The 21,797-nt window shown below is 41.1% G+C and overlaps 1 protein-coding gene across 1 annotated transcript; it reads right to left on the bottom strand.

The window, feature by feature from the left end:
* Positions 1-1,459: 1,459 nt before the first annotated feature.
* On the bottom strand, positions 1,460-21,319 carry LOC134543227 (uncharacterized). The gene is made up of 3 exons (XM_063388129.1): positions 21,264-21,319; positions 17,214-17,344; positions 1,460-1,824 (listed from the first exon to the last, which is right to left on the bottom strand). Exons 1-3 carry the CDS (start codon positions 21,317-21,319, stop codon positions 1,460-1,462), a joined length of 552 nt encoding a protein of 183 aa, XP_063244199.1.
* Positions 21,320-21,797: the final 478 nt, after the last annotated feature.

Genomic DNA, 21,797 nt, shown 5'->3' on the forward strand with positions numbered 1-21,797 from the left:
TGTGGGCGGCGAGGCCACGAGACAGGGCAGCATTGAGGCATGCTGACTGCTCTGGATGTCTCGGCGTCCTCCAGTGCGGCAGCCGTTCATCGGAGGGGATGAGGTGTAGTGTCTGGCTCAGTTTCGACAGTTCTCGACGGTCGCCGCAGTTGTCCTGGCACTTGGTGTGTCATCGTCAGCCGACAAGTTGTTTCGGGCCGAAGTCCGGCCGAGCCTCGCCATCCCCTCCTTCTGGGACTGAACCCGTCAGGGTGTGCCAGGAGCACTACTTTGTCTGTCCGTCCAGATGTCAACCGGTAGAGACTGGAAAAATTCGCGGGTTCAATGACCTCCAGGATAGACTCCACTATTCTCTACACACTCGGGCAAATGCCAACTGTTCATTGGCTGCTGACTTGTGAGTCGTCTCGACTGGGCAGCCCTTTATTTGACACTTCTACGAGTGAGGGTCTCTAATTGGCCCTCATTACTCCAGATTATCAATGAACCAATGGCAGAAGCACCACTAAGGTATAATTATTTGAATTGTAGCATGTCACAAAATGAATCCGCAAATTGTTCCGGTCTCTATCAACCGGTGTTTTGCTGGCATCTGGAAGATTGGCCTCAGTTGTACCATACGCCAATTTTTAGAATGGTGTGTACCATTCTTTTGCCTCAACCGGAAACAACTTATCCATTCGGTTTTAGCCGCCGTATGCCTGCAGCCAGAAATATAGCTTTGTCAGATTATAAGTTTGTCTTTGTCCATTTTGCATCCATGCATGAAATGCACACGACGGCTGATGTTAAAAAACACTGCAGTCATTCCAAGGGACCGGAAAAATTCGCGGGTTCAATGACCTCCAGGATGGACTCCAATATCCTCTACACACTCGGGCAGATGCCAACTGTTCATTGGCTGCTGACTTGTGAGTCGTCTCTAACTGGGTGGCCTGTGATTCGGCACTTCTACGAGTGAGGATCTCTGATTGGCCCGTCAGTCCTCCAGATTAACAGTGAACCAATGCCAGAAGCACCGCTAAGGTATAATTATTTGAATTTTTAGCATAACACGAAATGAATCCGCGAATTTTTCAGGTCTCTGGTCATTCCTAGGGACTGGAAAAATTCGCGGATTCAATGACCTCTAGGATAGCCTCCATTATCCTCTGCACATCTCAAGTAAACACGCGTGTTCATTGGGTACTTCATTGTGAGGCGTCTCCACTGGGTAGCTTGTGATTACGACGCTTCTTTGGTCAATAGTCTCTCATTGGCCCAGAGAGCTCCAGTTAAACTGCGAGCCAATAGCAGAACCAGCAAGAATTGTACACATGTTTGAATTTCAGCCTATCACGAAATGAATCCGCGAATTTATTCAGGTCTCTGGTAATTCCTTGTGGGATCTCTTGCCTGCCATTGCTCCGGGACGGTTGCCTGTGCCCGGGGCGACGAAGGTGCGTCAGCGGACAGACGCTCACGTCGCCTCCGGGGGAAGAGGTGCGCAGTCCAGAGCAGCCCCCGCCGCGGCGGTCACGTGCAGTGTTGCCGGCGCGAATCGCGCCCAGATGTCTGGCAGCCAGCGGCGTGACGTTCTCACGTCGGGGGCTTCCCGCGACGGAGAGACCTGGATGACTTGCGATTCCCCCGGAGAGCCGACCAGCGCCGAGGCACGTGGAGGCTGTCGGGGACCTGGGGGAGGGACCTGGGGGAGGGACCTGGGGGAGGGAGCTGGGGGAGGGAGCTGGGGGAGGGAGCTGGGGGAGGGAGCTGGGTGGAGGGAGCTGGTCCAGGGAAGCCCCACAGACCCGCAGCCTCGCTGTCCCACGCAGCGCGAGCTCGCTGCCCGCCGGACCAACACCACGCTGTTAAAAATGTCCACCTTCAACTTACGAAGAACGCCGGTTACAAAATCATTAAGAGACCGGAAAAATTCGCGGATTCATTTCGTGGTGGGCTGAAATTCAAACATGTGTATAATTCTTGCTGGTTCTGCTATTGGCTCGCGGTTTAACTGGAGCTCTCTGTGCCAATGTGAGATTATTAGGGACCGGAAAAATTCGCGGATTCAATGACCTCTAGGATAGCCTCCATTATCCTCTGCACTTCTCAAGTAAACACGCGTGTTCATTGGGTACTAAATTGTGAGGCGTCTGCACTAGGTGGCTTGTGATTCGACGCTTCTTTGGTCGATAGTCTCTCATTGGCCCAGAGAGCTCCAGTTAAACTGCTAGCCAATAGCAGAACCAGCAGAATTTTTTAGCCTATCACGAAATGGGTACGCGAATTTTTCCGGTCTCTAGAGATTATCGACCAAAGAAGCGTCGTAATCACAAGCTACCCAGTGGAGACGACTCACAATTTAGTACCCAATGAACACGCGTGTTTACTTGAGATGTGCAGAGGATAATGGAGGCTATCCTAGAGGTAATTGAATCCGCGAATTTTTCCGGTCACCTACAAAATATATAGGGATTTTCGTAAATTCACGCCTATCTTCGTCAATTTACGGACACTTGAGTTATCTTTCTTTGAGCATGAGTCCAAAATACTCCAAGAGAACATTCTTGGTATACTAACTAACCTTTAAAAAAAATTAAGAACACGCTTCTTTCCCCCCCCCCCCCCCCACACGTGTGTGTTTACTTTTGTTTAGAACGTGACATCCAACTCGGAAATCAAATTTACGGCGTAGTTTCTACAAATTGCGAAGAACTCTTAGTTTGTTTGATGTTGATTCTGCCGTTGAAACGTCCGTAAATTTTCTGTAATTTCTAACAGTGTACAAGTTAGATTTGGTTTAAAAACTTCGCGGTACACGCAAGAAAACTGCGATGCTTAAACATAACACGCGTGTCGAAAGACATCACAAAACTGCAACTTGAAACTATTAAACTGTAGTATTATTTACAAATGCTGATTTTTCATAAACGATGATTTTTTTTTCACCGAAACGTGTGTAATTCTTAAAAAAAAAAAATTAAAGTGGCATTTGAGTCGATTCTACGTTTTAGTTACTGAATTCATAGTGGCCAAGTCAAGTAATTAAAAGATTCCCACATAGTAGGTAAGGATCCAGCAAACAAAGTAACTTGCGTACCAATTATTTCGGCGTATACTTGCTATTTAAATATTTCTACAATTATTTAGGGTCCTTACACATGGGACCTTTCAAAGGAACTCGCAGCCAGTCTGGAACATGGCATAGTTTTTATTATTTCCGATCTACTCTACTATGATTCGGTACGGCAGCAATCGAATGCTATACTTAGTTCGTAGCTGGAGAACATTTCGCTGAATAGGCACCCGGTACCACACTCTGCTCCTTAGAAGTGACTAAGTCTGGCATGTGCAATAGAAAAAAGCGCTCCTAGCATAGAACAATACCACATTCTAGGGAACGGGAAATTTCGCGGATTCAATTACCTCTAGGATAGCCTCCATTATCCTCTTCACTTCTCAAGAAAACACGCGTGTTCATTGGTTTCTAAATTGTGAGTCGTCTCCACTGGGTAGCTTGTGATTCGACGCTTCTTTGGTCGATGGTCTCTCATTGGCCCAGAGAGCTCCATTTTAACCGCGAGCCAATAGGATCCAGAACTAGCAGAATTATACACATGTTTGAATTTCAGCCTATCACGAAATGAATCCGCGAATTTTTCCGGTCTCTACACATTACTCTTCGGGGTTTAGCAGACTGTAAATCACTTTTTGTTTTTAAAAATGAATAATTCAATTATTTTTTCATTTGATGAAATCAACGATAGTTTTTACAGAATAACTAAATTATTTCTAAAAAAAATTACTGCCTTTTTTTGTTTGGTTTATTTTATCTCTAGAATTTTTGTGAGTTTACGATAATTGTGCTTCTAACGCAATACTTTCTTTATAGCAATTGCAGCTCTCTTTGACGTTAAGAAAGTATGTTGTTTCACTATTTTTTATGACAATGCAAATTTGCTTGTACTGCAGACTTACATTTCAAACAAAAAATATATATTTTGCCGGAACACAATTTTTGCAGTGGCTCGTTTTCAAACGAAATTTTTGTTGGTTGTAACGAGCCATTATTCACGAAAATAAGTGCGGAACCAACGTTTGTCTTCTTATATCCTGGTGTTCTTTGGCTGGGAGATATAGTCTGTGACATAAAACTATTATAATTTTTGACGTTTCTCAAAAATTTAACCAATGTTACCTAATACGCAGTTGTAGCTTGCAAAGCAACACATGTAATTACGAACAAGAAATTGTTGCGAAACCTTTTTGCATAACAACAGTGGCCGATGAAAACGCACTCGATTGGTACTACTATCGATATATCGATAACTGTCGAATTGGAGACAAGTTATTTGCAAAAAAAAATTTTCCTTACATGAACAAAGCACGTTGTTTACAAATTGTCCAGGGATCTTTGTAGATTTACGGTTACTAAGTTCACTTATTCAAAAATGAATCCACAAGAATAGGCCTAATCCTGGCTTACAAGCAAAACATCAAAAACAGAAGATTATTGCAAGAACACAATTATTTTTTCCACGTGTGTGGTTACACACAAAAAAAGTTGTGTACTTTTACAAAAGCTTCCAGTGGAAACTAGTTACCCATAAATAGTTTGTAATAGATTTGTAAAACACATGCTATGGTTATTTTTGCACATACGAACCTACGTTTTTCGAGATAATACTAATTATTTGTTTCGATAATTAGCGCATAATTTAATATTTTAATTTATGGCAATAATTAGGATCTATTTATTTTATGATTCTTATTAATGTGCGCAACTAATACTGCAAAGCATTTTAGGGAACGGTAAACATATAACTTTAACTGTTGGAGGTACTGGGACAAACATAAAACATAAATTCCCGGGTAAGAATTCAGAATCCAGCATTACTGCGAACACTATTTTGTAGTGATAAAGTTGTTTTCCTGTAAATACACAACTTTACTTTACAGGTATCTGAAAGTTTACATGGATATTTCAATTCCAATTACAAAAAAAAAATATAGTGTTACTTTTTTGATAGCGAAAAATATAACTCGATTTTGTTTATAGGAAGACCGAGTTATCTGAAATGAGAATAACTCTTCGTTTCTATTATTGTGAAAATTTCTTTGAAAAGTCAGTACATTTACTGTTATTTCTATTTGTAAGACTATCGCGGTACACTGTTAGAAATTACAGTAAATTTACGTACTTTTTAACAAAGAATTTAACTGAAAGAAGAGAAAAGCTCTTCGTAATTTCAAATAACTTAATCTTCATAGAAACTATGCCGCATTTCGAATTCCGAGTTGCATGTTTCGTTTTTTTTTTTTTTTTAACAATGGTAAAGACACACGTGGACAAAATAAGAGTGTTCTTGCTGTATACGTATAGGGGCATGCATATTTCGCGCAAAAATTCCGTGACAAGCTGGAAGTTAAAAAACTGTAGCATCGTCTTTGTTTCGTGATTGGGTGAGTTTATTTCAGGTACATGTCGATTGTCACAATGCCAATCACGGTAATTCAGTTCGGAAGCAAACGCGTCCTGAGTGGCTCGGCCAAATAAGGCAACGAATTCTCTCGCAGAAAGCCACCAATCACAAGGAAAAACAGCTGATATGGATATACATTGTTGCAGTCTAATAGGCGTTCAGAGTTTTTCGCGAAAAATGCCTGCCCCTATGTATACGTACTAAGTTTCTGATTTTTTTTTAATATACCAAATATATATATATTTATTTGTATTTTGTTCTAAGTAAGTGAACTCAAGTGTACGTAATTTGACGAAGCTGGCCGTAAACGTACGAGTATCCAGCATTGTTCAGTAATTGAAGTGTGAAGTTCGCAACAGCGCGGATCACCGAGCCTGTGTTTCCCGCCATCTGTGGCTGGTCCAGGTGTATTCTGGGTCGTGTGCTCACTGGCGGTGACGTCACGCGCGCGTGCAGCGGGCGAAGCTGATAGGCCGCGCGAGAGAGACGACCGCTGCTATAGTCCGTCCCACGTTCAGACTGCAGTGCGACTGTGGCGCTACCTGGCTCGTCAACGTCCGAAACATTATTCCTAGAGACCGTCTTTATTCACATCTTCTTGGCTTCTGGGTGTAGGCCGTGTCGGATGATTACGGACCGGAAAAAGTTGGCGGATTCAATGACCTCTAGGATAGCCTCCATTAGCCTCTGCACATCTCAAGTAAACACGCGTGTTCATTGGTTGCTAAATTGTGAGTCGTCTCCACTGGGTAGCTTGTGATTCGACGCTTCTTTGGTCGATGGTCTCTCATTGGCCCAGAGAGCTCCAGTTACACTGCGAGCCAATAGCAGAACCAGCAGAATTGTACACATGTTTGAATTTCAGCCTATCGCGAAATGAATCCACGAATTTTTCCGGTCTCTAGTTCTACTACACTTTACCCATATTTGCAACTTTAGGGACCGGAATAAATTCGCGTTTTCAGTGACCTCTAGGATAGACTCCATGATCCTCTATGTACTTGTGCAGATTTAACCTGCTGATTGGCTACTGACTCGTGACACCTGTTGACTGGAATGCTTGTGATTCGCTGTTTCTTTTGTCGAGCGTTTTTCATTGGTCCAAAGTCATTCAGATAAGCTTTGGCCCAATCACTGAAGCAGCAAGAAAGGCAAATGTAAGTTTGGATTCTAGCCTATCGCGAAATGAATCCGCGAATTTTTCAGGTCTCTAGTTATGGGCATGGACCTGGATTTTTTGGTTTTTCAGGCTAGATTCACAGTCCTATACTGCACCCTCATTTTTTTTTGCTGCCCAATTCAATCAGATTTTTAAATTCCTTTTCAGTTTTTAAGTAAACATGATTAAAATATTCAGATTTTCCTGTGGTGTCAGCAATGTTAGTTTGTGTGTGCATACTTAAGCTTTATTATATGAAATTTTATTAGTATTAAAATTGTTTATGTTTTGGTTTTTTTTATTTAAATATAATTATATCGTAAAATATTTTAAAATTGTTAAAACCATAGCATTAGATAAATTAAAAGAAACTTGTAAATATTAATTTTGAATATCTTATACTTTAGGTAAATCATGTCTATCTATGTGCACATGTTTGTTGATATTTTATATTTGCTAGTGACTTTTTTAATTTAGTTTTTATTTTGTTGTGTTTGTAAGTACTTTTCGTCTTTCTTGGCTATAGTGTTTATTGAGCTTATATTGCATGTACCTCATTACACATTAGTAAATGTAAGCTAAGGTGGAATGCCTTAACTTTACCACTTAATGTAAAACAATAAAAAAATATTAATTAAAAGGTTAATTTTATTGAGTGTTTGACGTGATTTCGGTAACTCTGTCGCTGCTGGGGGTTAGTTTCTTCACAGCCGGTGAGGGCTGGTCGAATATAACTACGGTCAAGGAGGTAGAAGAAAGCTCTCTACCCTCGGTCCCTTAGACCCATTTTACTCGCGTTCGCGTTTTCTCCAACGCCTCGTTCACAACCTGCTTCGATACTATTAGAGTCTATCCTCGGTGGAGCTATTTGCTAACCTTGCGTTTTGCAAACTGGAACGCCGGTAGTTATGATTCGCAGTGTTCGAGCGTTTCCTAATACCATTGTGTCGTGTGATACATTTTATTCGCGGCGCTGCTGTCCGCCTGCAGGGTTGCCAAACCGGCCTCACTCCAGCAGGATCACTGTCACAGTCTCGTTCCGCTCGATGATTGGCAGTGAGCTTGCACGGAGACGTGAGTAGAGACCTGAAAAATTCGCGGGTTCATTTCGCGATAGGCTAGAATCCAAATACATTTGCCTTTCATGCTGCTTCAGTGATTGGGACACAGTTTATCTGAAGGACTATGGTCCAATGAAAAACACTCGACAAGGAAACAGCGAATCACAAGCATTCCAGTCAACAGGTGTCACAAGTCAGTAGCCAATCAGCAGGTGAAATCTGCACAAGTACATAGAGGGTCATGGAGGCTATCCTAGAGGTCACTGAAAACTCGAATTTTTCCGGTCCCTAGACGTGAGTCGGTGCGCAATCAGTAGAGATAGGCTAAAATAAAAATGTTTATACCTCAGTGCTGCCTTTGCCATTGGCTCACAACTCACCTGGATGACTCTGGGCCAATGATAAACACCCAAACAAAGCCTCATCGAATCACAGGCTGCTACGTTGAGACGTCTCACAAGACAGCAGCCCAATGAGTGGGTGGCATTTGACCGAGTGTACGTAGAACTATGGAGTTCATCCTGCAGGTCATTGAACCCGCGAAATTTTCCGGTCACTAGCAATCAGTAGAGACCTGCAAAATTCGCGGATTCATTCGGTAATATAACTATTAGTATTTTAGCCTATCGCGAAATGAATTCGCAAATTTTTCCGGTCAATAGTGATAGGCTAGAATTCAAACACATACCTATAGTCTACCTCTTAGATAATTTTGCTATTGGCTTACTGTTCATCTGGACGAATCACAACCAGTTATAAACCCTCAACCAAAGAAGGATCGTATCACAGACAAACCAACTGAGACGACTTACAAGTCGGCAGCCTATGAACTTGCGTTATTTCCCGAGTGTACAGGGGTATGTGCAGTCTATCCTGAATGCCATCGAAACCGCGAATTTTGCAGGTCTCTAGCAATCAGTCAATTTGATGTTGAATGTTTTGTTTTAGAGATGAAATCGAGGTCGAGTATTAGGAGTTAATAATGTTCGCAGGCTTTCACGGCCATTGTCTGAAGTAGCTTGGCTTCTGGGTTGTAGCCGCGTCCTTGGCGAATGATTCACCGACGTTTCGGTTGAAATTGCAGTCGCCATCATCGGTAGGTAACTGCTCCCTGATGATGGCGACTTCAATGTGGACCGAAACGTCGGTGAATTATTCATCGAGGACACGGCTACAACCTAGAAGCTAAGCTACTTCGAGTATTAAGAGCACCGTCTCTGAAGACTATAAAAGCAGTGGGATTTAAGAAGCAGCAGAAGTCGGGAATAACCGCAGAAACGCAATAGCAAGAACACGTGATCAAAAGTTATGCGAGAAGAGGACTTGAGCTTCGGGTCGCCGGTTTCGAAGTCTCTTCGCGAGAGGCAAGTCCTTCCCAATAGCGGTCCACCCTGTAGAGCAGCGAACGCAACTGTCAGTTGTTCTCGAGAAATAGCTGATCGGAAAACGAGGCACATCATGCATACCGGTGACGTTGCAATCGGAACCGTTAACACAGCGTGAGCCAGCGGCTAGCACGCCCAACCACAGCGCAACCATAGTGACTCTGCTCTGGTTCCAGTGTGAATGATATAGTTTATTTCCTTCGATAACGTGAAAATTCCGGTTGATTTATTAAAATATAAAAATTTTTGAAGTTATACGTAGGGACCGGAATAATTCGCGGATACAATGACCTCTAGGATAGCCTCAATTATCCTCTGCATTTCTCAAGTAAACACGCGTGTTCATTGGGTACTAAATTGTGAGTCGTCACCACTGGGTAGCTTGTTATTCGACGCTTCTTTGGTCGATAGTCTCTCATTGGCCCAGAGAGCTCCAGTTAAACTGCGAGCCAATATAGCAGAACCAGCAGAATTGTACACATGTTTGAATTTCATCCTCTTACGAAATGAATCCGCGAATTTTTCGTCTCTAGTTATACGTCCTTAGGCGCGTTATGGAACAAATGACCAGAGTGTATTTTTACGATGCGCGCGCACCACAACGTAATTTTCACAGGAAGATGGCGGACACACGTGTATGAACATAAACCCATATATAGCCACTTTCCTAAAAAAAAATTAGGGGACATACCAAACGTATTGTTGTGTCAAATGAAACTTACTGATAGTGAAACTATCCTAGATTAAATTTGGCAAAATAAACTAGTCATAGTAAAGAGTAATTTCAAGTTAAAAAAAAAACATAAGGATGCTTTCATTGTTACAATTATAATTCATGATTTCCTTGCATGCTTCGTAGCGCAGTGTTTATGGTGCGCGGTTTATAATATAAGGGAGCGCGGTACAATACTCTTCAGTAGAAACGAATTTTTTTTTTTTAATTCCAGATTACTGAATTATACAAATTGTCCTTTAAGAATTATTTGTTTATCGTATTGCTGTAATATTTTTATACACGTGTTTATATTAATATCGAATACTGACTGCTTATTTATTTAATTTTTGTTACAGTAAATTTCATAATAGTTCAGTGTCTTAAATCAAAATTAAGTATAACTTCTAACGCGCGTACATAAATATAAACATATTTTTTTTCCTTTTGTTTTTACTACAAATTATCAACTGTTAAGGTGAAGATAATATGAAATAAGCGAAGTCCAGTTGTTAAATGCATAACGTTATTTATTTTTCAAACACATACCAAAGTGTGACAATATTTACACATCGCTGTCACAGCCTTTTTTTTCTTTTAGAGTTCTGGTACGCACTTGCGTGCGATACTTATTATAAAAAAACGCACAAAATGTGTTCTGGCCGCACCAGAAGCAATATACGAACGCCACAGTGTTGCACGGACATTTTTTTTAATTGACAGAGGTAAGTGGATTTCGTTAACATTTTGGAATGTGACCCGCGATTATCTCAGTTTTGCAGCATACCTAACAAAGGTTTTTCAAGCTGTGAGTAAACTTTGGAGCGCACAATTGGTGAAGAACTAAAGAATGTATTTTTATGGCATCTTCGCGCGATGCTATTTCCGTTTGTTTTTATGAAAGAGAAGACTTGTTGAAATCCACATAGAGGAGTAGTGCGCCTGCTACCTCAACTGCTGCCACTTGTGTGAAACTATCAGTGATTTATTATCAGTGGTTTCATATGTTAATGCCAATATGTTAATACCAGACGATAACTGTAAACATGCTTTGAAAGTTGCTTTACCTATGACTTTTTTTCTTATTAATATGAAAGTATATTTCAAAATAAGGATTATAGCAAAAAATGCCAAGTCCTAAGTCCCGTGTTTTATTTTGTTGTATAGCATTATGAAGCCGTTATAAAGTAAATTTTAAAGACAATTTAATTATTTTATAAGTGGCCTTACTTACTGGCTAAGTACGTTGCACTTATCGAAGTTATCTAGAGTAGATTGAACAGTCTCATTAACTGATTAACTTATGTCTAGACACCCGAAAATTTGCGAATGCGTTTGGCGTCAGGCTAAAATTAAAAGCCTCATGTTTTCCCTAGCAACGTTTCTTTTCTAACTGGCTGATTTCTTAGCGAGAATCTTTTTTTGTTGTCTCCAGTTGGCACTGCCTGAATCGCTTACTTCTCTCATAGCTGAGCATCGTTGGCTCAAGGTCGCAGAGGGGCGTGTCCGAAGAACTGCAGACCAATCATGAACACAGTGCGAGAGTATGAATATTTGCATTCTAGCTTGAGATTAAATAATTAATTCGCGAAATTTACGTATCGCTTCAAAGCTCACATTAGAGTATTCTCTCTCTCATTATCCACACTGCGTGCAGGTAACAACCAGGTCTTGAGTTGTATGAAACATGTTGTGGCGTGATCAGCAACACAGCCGTGGTCAGCACACAGACCAGACTCCTGCTGGCGAACGAGATGCATCCCTGATGGATAGGCAACCAGCGTGGTGACTTCGGGGGAACGCCGAGGAGTTATGCAACCAGCCACACCAATTTCTGCAATGCAGGTATTTTTTCGAAAAAGACGTTCTGATGGGTTGTGACGCATTACGGCACAACCATCCGGGGTCCAGCTGTATCAGTAGGGCCGCAGTAGCAGGAGAATATACAAGTCACCGACCCAGAGATACTGCAGAAAGAAGTGAGCGATACACCCGAACGTATCAGACTCAGCAAAGCGAGGTTTACACGGAAGCGGAAGACGCAGACATTAGCACGAATCAGTCAGACGCCGAGGGACGAGAGACGTTAAGAAAAATTACGTAGTGACGTAAGACGTAACGCCAGAACTTAGTGACCGTCAGCGGGTTGCTTAGTATCGTTGTCTGATAATAAATCGGCACGAGACTGAGCGGCGGCGCTAGAAAATTCCCGGTGACGTGAAAGAAAATAACAGTATTAGCACGGGAAGCAAAATATACCTTGAAGTAAATATTTTAACCAATTTTTAATTGTGCCTGCCTTATTGTCTATAAAGTGACTTTATGTAAGCGTTGAGCCCGTTAATCAGTATGCACAGTTTGGAGTAGTATACATTATTTTCCTACAACTAGTCACAACGCAGAAATTGTAGGGATGAGAGCGACACATAAATTTAATGTTTTATTAAGCTGGAGTCTGATTTAAATAGTCTTAACACTAAGTGTTTAGATATCACCACAACTAATTTTGTTTTTAAAATATCGTTTGTGAAAGGCTGTTTTAAGTATAGGTACAAGCAATTTGTACGCGAAATGAATTTGAATGGCCAAGTTTGATTATGTAATATCCCGTTTCAGCGCCTCGTGTGAACGAGACTTCGAGCCATCAAGACCCAGTGTCTGGCTGTAGTGGGAAACCCTCCTCAGTTTCACATATCGCCGTTCAAATGGGTGGCTTTAAAGAGGTGCCTCCCATTTCAGGTCATGATTTTATATTTATATTAATCACAGATCAATTTGTAGACTTTTTCAATTGTTTAACTTTCACAAAATGAAAAATATATACAGCGCATACTTTTTGCATAATTAGCTGCCAAAGTTACATTTTTAACGTTTTTGGGTTGTTCAAATAAGGAGAATTTAATTTATTGCAGAACTGAATATTTTTAGGTTTAACTGCAATGCCACTGGCTACTTCAAGAAAGGGTTTGAATTTCTTTCAGAAAATATTAATTAATTTTACGTGGTATTACAAAATTCTCAAATTTGTTACGATTTTGACAACCAAGAAACATGAAGTGAGTTTTTATGATAGAAATTCAAACCATTTCTTGAAGTAGCCAGTGGCATTGCAGTTAAAAATAAAAAAGTTTCAGTTCTGCAATAAATTAAATTCTCCTTATTTGTACAACCCAAAAAACGTTAAAAATGTAACTTTGGCAGCTAATTATGCAAAAAGTATGCGCTGTATTTATTTTTAATTTCGTGAAAGTTAAACCATTGAAATAGTCTACAAGTTTATCTGTAATTACTGTAAATACATATAAGATCTTGACCTGAAATGGAAGGCACCCCCTTAAGATATTTGTAACCCGAACAGGGAATGAGAAATTTTGTGGATAAATTGTACTTAGCATACTTCGCCTTGATACCTTTTTTCAGTTCATAAAAAGAAAGATTTACAAACCCAAACACTTCAGGTTCGTCCTCATAACTGTCATGATAGTACTAAGTGTGGATTGTCTGCCACTACGCAAGCCAAGTTGCAGTTTGAAAACACAGCTGGGACCGGAATGAAAGTGGCGAAGAACAATATTGATGAGTTAGCTTCCGCTCCGTTTATATTTTGACATTCGGCTTTGCCTCTTCGTTCCGCGCTACTTATTCCGCTGAAAGTGCGCTTGTTGTCCGACAGGGGCGTTACTCTCTTTTTGTGTTTGTTTGATGACGCAGTGCTGTGCTGTAGCCTCCGTCGCTTATCAGACCGCCACAGCGCAAATAAATAATTTAGCGCTACAAAAAAAAACCACCCTTCAACGTTGCTACAAAGATTACACACTTGGTTTATCCTATTAACAAGAACAATTTTTTTTTGACTGAGATATGTGAAGCTTAAGTTGTCACTCCACACTATTTAATCAAACAAAATAAAGTAATTGGCTTTTCAAAGAAATACATTTTCCAGCCATTTAACAGTATTTTCGTCAGAAATAATATTTAGCTCTCAAAATAAATTAAATGACGAATTTTACCTACCAGGAAAGTAATAATTCTTAAATTACTGAATAAAAATTTATTTGTTCAATGGCCACTGCTTTCTACACGACTCACTTCACTATAAAGTTTAACTAAGCCATCCTTGGTGGAGGTTATTAGTAGGGGCAGGAAATTTTCGCGAAAAAATTTGAACGCCTACTAGACTGCAACAAGGTATACCCACAACAGCGGTTTCTTCCTTGTGATTGGCGGCCGCCTGTGAGAAAAGTCGTTGCCTTGTTTGCACGAGCCACTAAGGACGAGTTTGCTTCCACACTGAATTAGTGTGATTGGTTGTTGTAACAATCGACATGCACCTCAAAGTAACTCACCCAATCACGAAACACAGACGATGCTACAGTGTTTTAACTTCCAGCTACTCTCGGGATCTTTTAGCGATATTTTCATGGCCCTAGTTATTAGCAAACTGAGCTTCAATGGCGTGAAACCAACGTAACTAGTGCCTTTGGGGCATTATGTATACATATATATTATAATATTATATACATTATAATATTATATATATTATGAGCGTATGACAAATCACAGCACACAATAATACGCGAAGACGGGTGTGTGCATTGCATGGAGAAATTAGACACACTTCGCTTTCATGTTTTCAAATATTCTTTATTTATTGGCTCACTCTAATAATATGTTTGTAGTGTTACTTGATATTAATGTAATTTATTAATATAAATATTTTATGAGGTACTTGCCATATAAATGGGGTAAACATTTTATGAATTTTATTGAATTTAATTTTATGCTAAACTATTATAGCAGAGATACCATGGAGTAATTCCTGAAATAAAAATTATTTCAATGTATGATTAGCGATAGAGAGAAAGATTCAGTTAGTAGGTATATTTTTTTACGGTTTTCAGCAATTTTTTTTTACCGTTTTTAGTTTTCCCCCTTTTTAGTTTTGAGCATCTATATTTATAAAAATCAATTTGTGTAAGTATGTTCCCTATTGACTCCAAAACTGCTAAACCGATTTTGATAAAAATTTGCAGGCAATCTTCAGATTAGCCCAACGGGTGATCCTGTGAATTTTGGTAGCAATCGGATGAACATATTTTTTCTTTTTCTTTTTTTGGCAATTTTGTGTCATATTTTCAATACAACTTAATACAAAATTAGATTTTTCTAATTTTTTTTAGATTTTTTAACATTCGCAATTAAAAGCGATAATGGGGTTGCTTGTAGGTATATTACATCACAAACTTTTTTAAACTTCGCTGCATTTTATAATTTTCATCAAAAAAAACTAAGGTAATCAGAAAATGACCTAACCAGGTAGGCAGCAGACAGTGGAAATTTTTCTGTCTTCATTTACGTATAGGAATTGTAATCCTATACCTCGTAAAGGGATGTCAGATCCCTCAGTGCCCCGCATATTACAGATTATTGTTGAGAGCGCATGTCCTGTCAAGAGCAACTCGCGTTGCAGTAAAAGCTATAAAAGAACCTTTTACGACGGTAGAAATGACTGCTTGCAACTGTAAACTTCCAAGTTTCACTTTTAGAAGAGAGTTTAAAGAACTTTTATGGTCCCGAGATAGTACTTCTCGGCTGCAGGATGCAACGAACGTGTTCAGAATTCTCTTTTGTCATCTCAGCACAACACTTACAGCCCACTTACACTCGCTCTTCGACTCGGAGATAAACGCAGGGGAGGGCATAACGGCAGTAAGAGGCATGCTTGCTAGGTTTGTTACGGAAAATTGAATTGAGTCGCACCTGTGTTTTCGTACCATGTGCGTCGCTTGTTTCTGTTTTGGAAAAACTATTGTGTTTCTTTCAACTTTTCGTTTTGTCGTGTTTTTTTCTCGTTTCAACTGTTGTGCTGAATTTTTTTGGGTTCAATATTTTTGTGCTGTCATCATTTGTGGGTTTTTTTTTTCGTTATCTTCTGTTTTGGAAAACTATTGTGTTTGTTTTGTCTTTTCGTTTTGTCGTGTTTTTGTCTCGTTTCAACCGTTCTACTGAATTTTTTTCTCAATATTTTTGTGCTGTCATCATTTGTGGTTTTTTTTTTCGTTCTCTTAGTCTATTATTCTTTGTTTTTCTTTGTTTGTTGATCATATTCCTGTTATGGAATATTATGTGGTGTTTATATCCTGTTGACAACAGCAATTGTTTGCTTAATTTATGTTTTTTGTCTTTTGGCTATTTTTTAGTTTTCTTCTACAGAAAAAGTGCTTAGCAATGGCGTATGTCCAAAAGCTTACATCAAGTCATGCACTCCCATTGCTCAAATCTTTCAAATATAATAAAAATTGAATATCACATACACACACACACACACACACCTAAACGTGGTGAGTTCACGCTCGTACATCCTGACGGAGCAACAACGTCATTGCCACTACGCGACGACATTACTTCGTAATCGTCTGTCGGAAAGACAGTTAACTAGGTGCTGGATCCACGTGCGGGATTATTTACGACAGAAAAAAAGGCAACGTAACGTAAGGTGTTCTCGTCGGCGTAAAATGGTACGTAATTACCGCAGGCAATCACTTAACAAGACATTAAAAGTCGTAAACAGCATCCTTTGGTGTGAAGTTATCTCGTAACTAAATTTCTTAACACTTTGTGTGCATTTCTCTCATTTGGTAATTCAATTATGTTATGTATGCTCTTGTACGAGGGGAGGTTTGGTGTTTAATTTCCCCCTCCCCTCATAAAACCACCAAATATTTAATATTACAATGGTCTTAAGTATTCGCAGCATACCATTACCTCGTGTTTGCTATTTGCCTCACGCCATTCTGCCCGTACATTGTGACGTAAAACACATTTTAATAAACTGACTATTCAAAATATACCAATCAAAAATAAAATTCCGTTTTGAAAATTGATTTTTTTATATAATTGCACACCAACGTGCAGTTGATGTTATCAAATCAATTCTTGGTGAACGAATACATGTAATAGATGACACGACGTATCATTTAACTTGTCTCCAAAACGGACTCCAACCTGTGACGAGTTGTTGGTGGCTCAGATCAGTTGCCAGTGCGGACAGCACAGTCAGCGACCAGTGCGTCGCGGAACTGACACAGTCATCACTGCCCGGTCCGCCTGCCTGTCTGTGCCTGTCTGTGCCTGTCTGTGGCATCCATCCTGGGGGCTCGCAAAGAGTCTTAGGCCGCGGGGTGCCGCCCATTGGTGTCTGTGTGTACGTTTCTGATGTGTTTGGGTGTAAATGATTGTGCAGTCTGTGGTAGCGGGTGGCTGTGGAGGGATGCTGGTGTCTGGTTGCGTGGAGCGGGGGGTGGTGGGCTCACGAGGTCTGCCAGGGCCCCCGCTGAGCGCCAGCCAGTCTGCGCCTGGGCGTTGTCTGTGCGGTGTTGTGTTGGAGTTGTCTGTGTCGACCCGGATCGTCAGCGTGCTTCCACACGCAACTCTGGCAGCGGCGCCGCCTCGGCTCCCCGCGCGTGGACGCAGGGATGACGACGGCCGAGTCCTCGGAGTCGCCGCGGTCGCGTGGCTCCAACTCCGACACCTCGACACCACTCTCGTGCGCGACCACTGGCCTGCCAGCCAGCCTGCAGTCCGGGCCGATAGCACAAGCATGGCAGCAGCAATGGGGAGAATGTACCAACCTCGGGGATTGGTACAAGTATTTACCAATTAATTTAATAGAAAAACTGCAATAGAACATTAGCATCGAAGAAGCAAGGTGCCTAATGAAGGACATGTGAACTCTCACAAAAAATAATTACTTTCCAAGGAATTTACACAATTTCGTTCAACAAATAACAGTTTATTTGTTGAAAACAAGTAACACGCAACTGTGAAACTGACAGCGATAAGTCGGAAGTAAGCACATAAAGGTACAAAGTTTATGACAATAACGACCAAAAACAATTAAGGCGTAAATGTCACACTCATTAATGTCTTCTTGCTGCCGGCACAAGAAGATTGGAAGAATTCGATAACTAGGACAATCTAAAATTTCAAGAAGAAGAAGGGATCGGAGAAAAAAAAGACATAACTGGACGATGCACATTGAAAGAGACAGGAAATGAGCAAGAAGAAATAATAATGTGAGAAGAAGTTAATTGTAATAAAAAGATGATATGGAACATAATGCTGACAGAAGTTAATAGAAGTAGAGTAGGTATGTTTGCAGGCAAAAACGTATAAGATGCAAGGAAAGAAGATAACCCAAGCAAGAAGTTAAGAAGAGAGGATAGAAGATCAGTTAAGCACGATGTCTGTCGGAGAACATGATGATACAAGATCTGGAAATACAAAAACAATTTATGTACGATCTGAACATAAAAAAAAAGGAAAAAAAGGAGAAAAAATGAAAATATATTTAGAAGAACAGAGTACATTCATGATACAAATGCTGAAGCCATAGAATCAAGCTAATGCCACAGAACTGAAACATAAGATGCGCCCCTCTCAGCCATCCGAATGCAAACCAAGTAGATATAAAAGAAAAATTATATTAAAGCATTTCTGGCAATTAAAAAACCCCGTAGTATACCCTCAACAATGATCAGATCTATGAGGTGACAATTCAAGAATGCCAACCAAGTCGGAATAATCTGCAAACCTGTCGGAGCCGACGCCTTCAACAACTGAATTAACCTCCTGTGTACGGGTAACTTCAAAATAAAATAGAATTAGCCACAAAATGCTTCGGTGCCTTTGTTCGGACACTTTTTGCCAATGTGTAGGGGCAGGCATTATTCGCGAATAAATCAGGATGCCTATTAGACTGCAACAAGGTATAACCGCACCCTCGGTTTCTTCCGTGTGATTGGCGGCCGTCTGCGAGAAACGTCGTTGCCTTATTTGACCGAGCCACTCAGGACGCGTTTGAATCCGTACTGAATCACTGTGATTGGTGTGCCAAAAGTATGCACGTACCTGAAAGAATCTCACCCAATCAAGAAATAAGACGATGCCACAGTGTTTCAACTTTCAGCTGGTCTCTGAATTTTTTTCGCGAAATATGCATGCCCCTACCAATGTGCTGAGGTAAATAAGATAGAACACGTTAGACTGCATATTACAATGGAGAGTTAAAAAAAATGTTCTATTAGAAAAAAAAGGTATCTCCAGTGTTTTTAAATGTCAGTAAGAATTAACAGCACAAAAATGTTCGTTCCGCAGTCACGCACACACACATACACACACTCCTCCTTCAAAGGCTCGTGTTCTGCAGAGTCCGGTGCTAAGTGTCTGTCGTCTGAGCTGCCTATCCTTTGGTGATTTGGGGGGGGGGGGGGGTGGAGGAAGTCGTCCACAGACCGCAAGACGCTATCTGCGGCCGTACGTGCCCTGTACACACAGGCAGTTAGGCCTAGTGTCGCCTAGAGGTCGCCATAGCTCATCGTGTCTTTCTTTGCATCTGGTCTTACATGGACTATACGACTCCCATCCGTGCTAAACTGTCCCTCCACGTTTATTATAAGTAACCGAGTTGTATCTTTCCACCTCTTGTTTCACACGACATGTCAATTAGTTCATTTTGTTGTCGTTACTGAAGAATGCAAGGGATGCATTTATGGCGGCTACAATATGGGGTTTAACTGTCACGTCTACCAGACGTACACGGACGTGGAAGTATTTGTGTTCGCCGGTGTGTGACGAGCGCAGTCGCACAAGAGTGGAAGCAGTTACTGGCAATATAAACGAGGGAAGAAGAACGCTGATCACGTGACAGCCAGACGATGTGACTGGAGCGAGCGTATTAGCATAGTTCGTGCTCTGCAGTCGGCATGCCTCTACCTTCCACCTACCTACCCCCCCCCCCCCCCCACACCGCGTCGCGTGACCGCCAGCAGTTCAACTGCGGGAGCCTCCTATTTTTAGTCGCTTTCTCTCGGGAAGAAATGGCTGTGAGATCTCGTTCCTTTCTTTTTGTCTGGGGTTATCTGTGCGAGTGTGTCGACGAATCCACTATCGCCGACTCGTTTCATTTAAATTACAGAAAGTAGGCTGTTTTAAAATTTTGCACTTCTGGAGAAATCTTTATTGTGTTCCAGTATTTTTTTTTCTATTACTGATAGCTAGAGGTGGGAAAATTATTCAAATTCCTTTCTTTTTTTCTTTTTTGGTAAAAATAGAGGGTCGTTTGGAGTTAGTTACACTTTCAGACATCTAAAATCTTACGAATTAGTAACACTTTTGTGATTAGACAAAACAGTATTTAATCAACTTCGGACGGCTCTGATTGGATAATAAACACACAACAATAGAATGAATGCGGTTGCAATGCAACACACCACAACAACGCCCGTAACGGCATTTTGTCAACGAGCCAATGACTAGATAGAGGCTCAGAGATTACTCGTATGGTTTTGGTCGAAGGGTAGATCCAAGCACACATACGCCTTGTCATTAAACGGGTTCTCGAAATGCTTCAGTCGTTGTTACTCCTCCAAACCCAGGAAACATGCGCGTTTTCAGCTATTAGCATAGGGCGAGTCTTTCAGTGCTCGCCAGTAGTGTATAAACGAGCAAAATCGTGTTTTATCATGTTGTTCATGTTGCAAATAAACTTATAAAACGAAACTTGGACGCTCTACCACTGTGCTATTGAGCCAATTCTGAATTTCGAAGGAGAATATGTGTTATCATAGTTGTAATGTCAGTTTTATTAGGTATTTTAAAACTTGAGTTTACTTTTAGATGTGACTATTTTAGTTTACCAAATATATTCCAGGGTAAAAAGTAGCTTGGCTTCTGGGTTGTAGCCGTGTCCTTGGCAAATAATTCACCAACGTTTCGATCGACACTGCAGTCACCATCATCAGGGAGCAGTTACCTACGTTGGTGAATTATTTGCTAAGGACACTACTTCAGACAATGGCCGTGAAAGCCTGCGAACATAATATTCCAGGGTAGTTTCACTATCATAAAGTTACATTTGGCTCACCAATACGCTTGGTATGTAACATATTACTATATACGGGTTTATGTTGCTACACTTTGTCACATTTCCGTTCATCTACTTCCGATCCATTTTTATTAAATTATTCCTATCAAATGTCGTATACCGAGAGCTAAGTTGTTTACACTTACAAAAATTCAGTTTTTGAATGCATTTGACAGATATTTGGGTATTAAAAATTACTTCGGGCATTGGTGTCACAGTGTCTAGATTAGTGTGGTGTTGGTTGATGGGTGTGCCCGCGACAGGGTACCACGTGAGCGAGTGGGTATTTGTATGCAAGTTGGGTGTAGAGCAGGCGTCCAGTTCAAGTTACGACCCTAATTGCAGATGAACACGAAGGTAATTATTATTCGTTAGCTTAAGCAAGGGGAAATTGGGTGGATCAGCGTAACCCCTCTTTTTCTTGTCGTTAAATACGCGGCAACAGCAGCTGGCTGGACCCCCCCAGAGGGAAGCTGCAATACATCTTCGATATCCCAGTAGCGCAGTCTTCTCTCTTCATTATCTCCCGTCGCTTCTTCTCCCGCGTCCTTGCTTACTCCCTGTTCCTCCCTTCTAGATGTCTTCCTTGCAAGGGGGCGCGGAAGACTGCCATATCGGAAACCTACCATAATGACAGTATTCCGCCTGGCCTCTTCGAAAAAAGGCGGAAAAGTACCATAACGGAAATCTGCCATAAGTTCAAAGGACGAGGCGGAATTCTACCATATTTCCTTATACACTCCATGGAATGAGTACAGCTGCTTTGCTCTCGAAGTAGTGTATACAATACGTCGCTGGGTAGCACTGTTACCCCCCTAGCTGTTTCTTAGGTTAACTTAAAAGGCTACAGATAGCGCTTCTGACGGTTACTTTCTGTAGTTCCAGTCATAAATAAACTCAACCGATCGCGCACTTAGGGTTGTTACACCGCGCGAGAGCTGGCGAAGCGGCGGGCAGTTCTCGGAATTCAGGCGAATTCGTGTTTCGGCACCGCCCTTGGAGATCCCATTCGCACACTCAGCCCGTTGCAGGCTCTCTCAAAGCCACGCCGGACTTGGGCTCGCACAGCCAACGTGGTTTATCGCGGGTTG

This window comes from Bacillus rossius (assembly GCF_032445375.1).
Source record: "Bacillus rossius redtenbacheri isolate Brsri chromosome 9 unlocalized genomic scaffold, Brsri_v3 Brsri_v3_scf9_2, whole genome shotgun sequence".
Classification (NCBI taxonomy): Eukaryota; Metazoa; Arthropoda; class Insecta; order Phasmatodea; family Bacillidae; genus Bacillus; species Bacillus rossius.

What these genes read in the sequence shown, in the direction of transcription:
- LOC134543227 (XM_063388129.1), bottom strand. Translation starts at nt 21,319, where the DNA reads ATGGCAGTCTTCCGCGCCCCCTTGCAAGGAAGACATCTAGAAGGGAGG. An exon ending in CTAGAAGGGAGGAACAGGGA is followed by an intron (nt 17,345 to 21,263) that starts GTAAGCAAGGAC and finishes GCTGGCTGGCAG; the next exon opens with GCCAGTGGTCGCGCACGAGA. An exon ending in GAGGCGGCGCCGCTGCCAGA is followed by an intron (nt 1,825 to 17,213) that starts GTTGCGTGTGGA and finishes TCCGGCGGGCAG; the next exon opens with CGAGCTCGCGCTGCGTGGGA.